At 45.5% G+C, this 6,397-nt stretch overlaps 1 protein-coding gene across 1 annotated transcript; it reads right to left on the bottom strand.

Annotated features, from left to right (window-relative positions):
* Window positions 1–1,280: 1,280 nt before the first annotated feature.
* Window positions 1,281–2,056, bottom strand: LOC123108219 (zinc finger protein ZAT12). Its single transcript, XM_044530050.1, has one exon. It carries the CDS (start codon window positions 1,944–1,946, stop codon window positions 1,446–1,448), a length of 501 nt encoding a protein of 166 aa, XP_044385985.1. The 5' UTR covers window positions 1,947–2,056; the 3' UTR covers window positions 1,281–1,445.
* Window positions 2,057–6,397: the final 4,341 nt, after the last annotated feature.

The following is a 6,397-nucleotide window of genomic DNA, read 5'->3' as shown; positions in this document are numbered from 1 at the left end:
AGGAATAAGAGAGGAAGTCAATATTTGGAATGACCCGTGGATACCTGCTAGCTCAAATATGAAGGTTATCATGCCGAAAGGGCAAACAATTCTATCCAAGGTGGGTGAATTAATTGACCCTTCAACTAGCACATGGGATGAGACACTGCATGAAGCTATATTTTACCTTGTAGATGTTCGAAAGATACTACAAATTCCTATTCACTATCAAGCTTTCGATGACTTTGTTGCATGTTAGCCAAACAGATCTGGAGTTTTTTACATGTTAGAACAGCGTATCTCTTGCAGTGGTTACACACTTTCAGGACGCATACAACTGAGATAGAGAGACCAGGAGGGTCCGCCCCCTAGCAGTATGGACTACTCTATGGAAACTTCCGGTCCCACATAAAATTCAGATTTTGTGTTGGAGGATTCTGCGAGGAATAGTGCCTCTTAAAGCTATACTAGCAAATAGACATGTTGGATCCATTTTTTCTTGTCCTATTTATTACCAAGGGGCAAAAGACATTCAAGATCTTCTGTTTAGATGCACGCTTGCAAGGGAGCAATGAGAATGATTCGATATGTTGGAATTCATTGAGCATTCATTACCTGTAGATAGATCAGGAAGATATCTTATCCATCTTGGTCTTGATGGCGGAATGGGAGGCACGCATGGCGAAGAGATTGGGGGGGACGCCTGAAGTTGGCCAGATGGCGATGGTGGTGACAAGGGAGTTGGCTGATCTGGAGGAGGCGTGGTTGTTTCCTACAGCCAGGACAAAATATCCGGTACAAATCGTGCTTTGGGCTACGGAGGAGGCGGAATCTACAGATTCGGTCCAACAATGAAAGTTGGCAATACACAGATCTTGAGTTCAGGCACCTCCTGGCCCAAGGTGGATGCGGTAGTGGTGGTGATGGCGCTGTCATCACCGGGGATGCAGGACATGCCAATTGTGCTGGACGACGATGAAGTGAGACCGAGGAGGAAGAAGGGGATACAGGAGACCGCGCAACTGCATCGGTGTTCCCCTCGGTCCCCTCGTCGCTCTGCAAGGATCCGCTCCCTCATGCTCAACTCCGATGAGCAAGCGAATAAGTATACTGTCAATGTTGAGACGTTCTCAAGTTCTGAAGGTAGTTTATATTGCAGGATTTTACGAACGAAGGCTTCATACTGGACTTATCACATCTACATTTTTTTGTTTGAAAAGGAGGATATCCCCTGGCCTCTGCATAAAGAACAATCTGAATGCAAGACTCTGTCAATTGCATTTAGAACAAATGAATGTGTATTCATTATGTATACAAGATTACAAGTGCATGTAAAAAAATTGCATGTAAATCTCCCGTCCATCGATTAAAAAAGGTACCGATCCAAAGCAAACGGGAACGCTAACCAGGGAAAACATACTCTATACAACGTTGAACGATAATGAGCCTATCTGCCAACTAGCAGACTAGACGAATAGCTCGAACAAGACCGGCAGCCGGTCGGCGGCGGTCTGGTGCCCCGCCTCTTGATCCGACAGCGTGACCCACCGGTCGAGCGCCATCTCCTCGCGGTGCCACCGCATGTGGCCGCCGAGAGCCTGGCCTGTCTCGAAGCCCAGCCCGCGGATGTGGCAATCGTGTTGCTGCTTGTCCTCGCGCCTTTGCTGCTCCCTGATGGCCCTGGCGACGGCGACGCCGAGCTCCAGCCCGTGGCGGCCACAGAGGTGGCTTGTCCGGTGCCCGCCCAGCGCCTGGAACGTCTCGAACACCCGGCCACATGTCTTGCACACGAACTCCCTCTGCCCCGACGCCACCACCACCCTCCCCCGCCGCACCCTCTTCCTTGTCGCCGGTGCACCGGTCGAGTTGTCCGACGTCGCGGTGGATGTCGTCGATGACTCTGTGCTGAGGGACAGCGCCAGCGACACAACTGGCTCCTCCCTGGCGCGCTTCATCCCCGCTCCCATGGATTCGCTGCTTGTCTTGATCTGTTGATTTAGATTGATGCTCTCTCGTGTTGTTGTAGTTCTTGTGAGAACTCAGTAGGAAGAATGGATGGATCATGGATGGATCGACAGGGCTGACGGCCGCACTTATATATTTGTGGTGGCGTGCGCGTTGCTGCCGAGGGAGCTTAGGCTGGTCATAGTGGGGAGTAACTTAGTACTAGTGTCATGCATATGCATATGACACTAGTCTAAGTTATTACTTTCATAACGCAAAGTAACGTACTAGTAGTGTCATATGTAGCTTCATTTAATGACTTGTAGACTCATCTTGTCTTAGGAAGCGCTTTGTTACAGTAACATATTATGTTACCACTTCTCATTAACTACATGTCACATAAGCAAAAATTTCTCAAAGTGTGCTATGTTACTACCTAAATTATTCCCACTATAACTAGCCTTACGTGCGTGCCAAGTGGGTAGCGGGCTGGCCTACCTCAGGCGTCTGTCCACCAATTGTTGGAAGCCATCATGACGTTCACGACGTAACGGATGGGATCGAGCTCATCCAAATACAACATTGTTTTGGGCATGTGCGTTGCGTGGCCGACCGTAGACAAACGTGTGGTGCGGAGTGGCGTCAGCTGTCACGCCACAAGACGCGTGGCGACGCGCCGCTGCTTGGCCGCCGGGACGGTGGGTGATACGTCTCCAACGTATTTATAATTTTTGATTGCTCCATGCTATATTATCTACTGTTTTGGACTATATTGCGCTTTACTTTTATATTATTTTTGGGACTAACCTATTAATCGGAGGCCCAACCCAGATTGCTGTTTTTTTGCCTATTTCAGTGTTTCGAAAAAACGGAATATCAAACGGAGTCCAAACGGAATGAAACCTTCGGAAACGTGATTTTCTCACCGAACGTGATCCACGAGACTTGGACCCTACGCCAAGGCATCAGAGAGGCGGTCACGAGGGTGGTGGGCGGCCCCCCTAGGGCGCGCCCCCTGCCTCGTGGGCCCCTCGGTGCTCCACCGACGTACTCCTTTCTCCTATATATACCTACATACCCCCAAACAGAGGCGGAGCCAGGAAATTTATATCACTAGGGCCGAAGACTGTTAAAACGGGCTGGGGAGGGCCAAACCAATGAAATATAGGCTTTTAACAGTAGATAATCACTGGTTTTTGCACTGTTCATCAACTAATTAGCACTACATTCATATTGTTAGGGGGGCAGGGCCCCTGCTGGTCCCCCTGCCTCCGCCACTGCCCCCGAACGAACAGATACGGAGCCAAAAACCTAATTCCACCGCCGCAACTTTTTGTATCCACGAGATCCCATCTTGGGGCCTGTTCCGGAGCTCCGCCGGAGAGGGCCGTCATCACGGAGGGCTTCTATATCATCATAGCCTCTTCGATGAAGTGTGAGTAGTTTACCTCAGACCTTCGGGTCCATAGTTAGTAGTTAGATGGCTTCTTCTCTCTTTTTGGATCTCAATACAAAGTTCTCCCCCTTTCTCGTGGAGATCTATTCGATGTAATCTTCTTTTTGCGGTGTGTTTGTTGAGACCGATGAATTGTGGGTTTATGATCAACTCTATCTATGAATGATATTTGAATCTTCTCTGAATTCTTTTATGTATGATTGGTTATCTTTGCAAGTCTCTTCAAATTATTCGTTTGGTTTGGCCAACTAGATTGGTAGTTCTTGCCATGGGAGAAGTGCTTAGCTTTGGGTTCGATCTTGCGGTGTCCTTTCCCAGTGACAGAAGGGGCAGCAAGGCACGTATTGTATCGTTGCCATCGAGGATAACAAGATGGGGTTTATTTCATATTGCATGAATTTATCTCTCTACAGCATGTCATCTTACTTAAGGTGTTACTTTGTTTTTAACTTAATACTCCAGATGCATGCTGGATAGCGGTCGATGAGTGGAGTAATAGTAGTAGATGCAGAATCGTTTCGGTCTACTTGTCACGGACGTGATGCCTATATACATGATCATGCCTAGATATTCTCATAACTATGCTCAATTCTGGCAATTGCTCAACAGTAATTTGTTCACCCACCGTAGAATACTTATGCTCTTGAGAGAATCCATTGGTGAATATGGTCCCCGGGTCTATTCTCATCATATCAATCTCCATCACTTTAACTTTGCCTTTACTTTTTACTTTGCATCTTTATACCACAAATACCAAAAATATTATATTGATACGTCTCCAACGTATCTATAATTTTTGATTGCTCCATGCTATATTATCTACTGTTTTGGGCAATATTGGGCTTTATTTTCTACTTTTATATTTTTTTGGGACTAACCTATTAACCGGAGGCCCAGCACAGATTTGCTGTTTTATGCCTGTTTCAGTGTTTTGAAGAAAAGGAATATCAGACGGAGTCGAAACAGAACGAAATCAACTAGAGAAGTTATTTTTGGAACGAAAGCCACCCGATGGACTTGGACCCCACATCAAGGAAGGAAGGAGGAGCTCACGAGGGTAGGGGGCGCCCCCCCTAGGGCGCGCCCCCTGTCTCGTGGGGCCCTCGTGGCTCCTCTGACGTGCTTCTTCTGCCTATATAACTCCATATACCCTAAAACTTCCAGAACGAACAATAGATCGGGAGTTCCGCCGCCAGAAGCCTCCGTAGCCACCGAAAGCCAATCTAGATCCGTTCCGGTACCCTGCCGGACGGGGCATTCCCTCTTCGGTGGCCATCTTCATCATCCCGGTGCTCTCCATGACGAGGAGGGAGTAGTTCTCCCTCGGGGCTGAGGGTATGTACCAGTAGCTATGTGTTTGATCTCTCTCTCGCGTGTTCTTGAGGTGATACGATCTTGATGTATCGCGAGCTTTGCTATAATATTTGGATCCTATGATGTTTCTTCCGCCCTCTACTCTCTTGTAATGAATTGAGTTTCCCTTTTGAAGTAATCTTATCGGATTGGGTCTTTAAAGATTTGAGAACACTTGATGTATGTCTTGCCGTGCGTATATGTGGTGACAATAGGATACCACGTGATTCACTTGATGTATGTTTTGGTGATCAACTTGCGGGTTCCGCCCATGAACCTATGCATAGGGATTGGCACACATTTTTGTCGTGATTCTCCGGTAGAACTTTGGGGCACTCTTTGAGGTCCTATGTGTTGGTTGAATAGATGAATCTGAGATTGTGTGATGCATATCGTATAATCATACCCACGGATACTTGAGGTGACAATGGAGTATCTAGGTGACATTAGGGTTTTGGTTGATTTGTGTCTTAAGGTGTTATTCTAGTACGAACTCTAGGGCTGTTTGTGACACTTATAGGAATAGCCCAACGGATTGATTGGAAAGAATAACTTTGAGGTGGTTTTGTACCCTACCATAATCTCTTCATTCGTTCTCCGCTATTAGTGACTTTGGAGTGACTCTTTGTTGCATGTTGAGGGATAGTTATGTGATCCAATTATGTTAGTATTGTTGAGGGAACTTACACTAGCGAAAGTATGAACCCTAGGCCTTGTTTCAACGCATTGCAATATCGTTTACGCTCACTTTTATCACTTGCTACCTTGCTGTTTTTATATTTTCAGATTACAAAAACTATTATCTACTATCCATATTGCACTTGTATCACCATCTCTTCGCCGAACTAGTGCACCTATACGATTTACCATTGTATTGGGTGTGTTGGGGACACAAGAGACTCTTTGTTATTTGGTTGCAGGGTTGCTTCAGAGAGACCATCTTCATCCTACGCCTCCTACGGATTGATAAACCTTAGGTCATCCACTTGAGGGAAATTTGCTACTGTCCTACAAACCTCTACACTTGGAGGCCCAACAACGTCTACAAGAAGAAGGTTGTGTAGTAGACATCAAACTCTTTTCTGGCGCCGTTGCCGGGGAGGTTAGCGCTTGAAGGTATATCTTTAGATCTTGCAATCGAGTCTTTTAGTTTCTTGTTTTATCACTAGTTTAGTTTATAAAAGAAAACTACAAAAAATGGAATTAAGGATGCCTCATATGCTTCATCTTTTTAATGTCTTTCGTGAGAATAAGGATTCCGATAATTGTGCTCAAGTGCTAGAATAAGAATGCATTAGAATGTTTGCACTAAATATTTGAATGATGAGCATGATTGCAATGTTGTTAGTATGAATTCTTTGAACATCCATGATGCTAATGATATGCAAAACCACAAGCTTGGGGATGCTACGTTTGATGAAGATGATATTTTTAGTCCCCCAAGTTTTGATGTGCAAATTTATTATGATGAAAGCATGCCTCCTATCTATGATGATTATTTTGATGACATGTATGCTTTAAAGAATAATGATAACCACGAAACTTGTCATCTTGATCTTAATTTTCAATCACATGATAGTTATTTTGTTGAGTTTGCTCCCACTATTATTCATGAGAAGAATTTTGCTTATGCGGAGAGTAATAAATTTTCTATGCTTGTAGATC

This window comes from Triticum aestivum, chromosome 5A (genome assembly GCF_018294505.1).
Source record: "Triticum aestivum cultivar Chinese Spring chromosome 5A, IWGSC CS RefSeq v2.1, whole genome shotgun sequence".
In the NCBI taxonomy this organism is placed as follows: Eukaryota; Viridiplantae; Streptophyta; class Magnoliopsida; order Poales; family Poaceae; genus Triticum; species Triticum aestivum.
This window is presented reverse-complemented; position numbering and strand designations above follow the sequence as displayed.

Excerpts from the sequence above, each read along its gene's own strand:
- LOC123108219 (XM_044530050.1), bottom strand. The coding sequence starts at position 1,946 with ATGGGAGCGGGGATGAAGCGCGCCAGGGAGGAGCCAGTTGTGTCGCTG.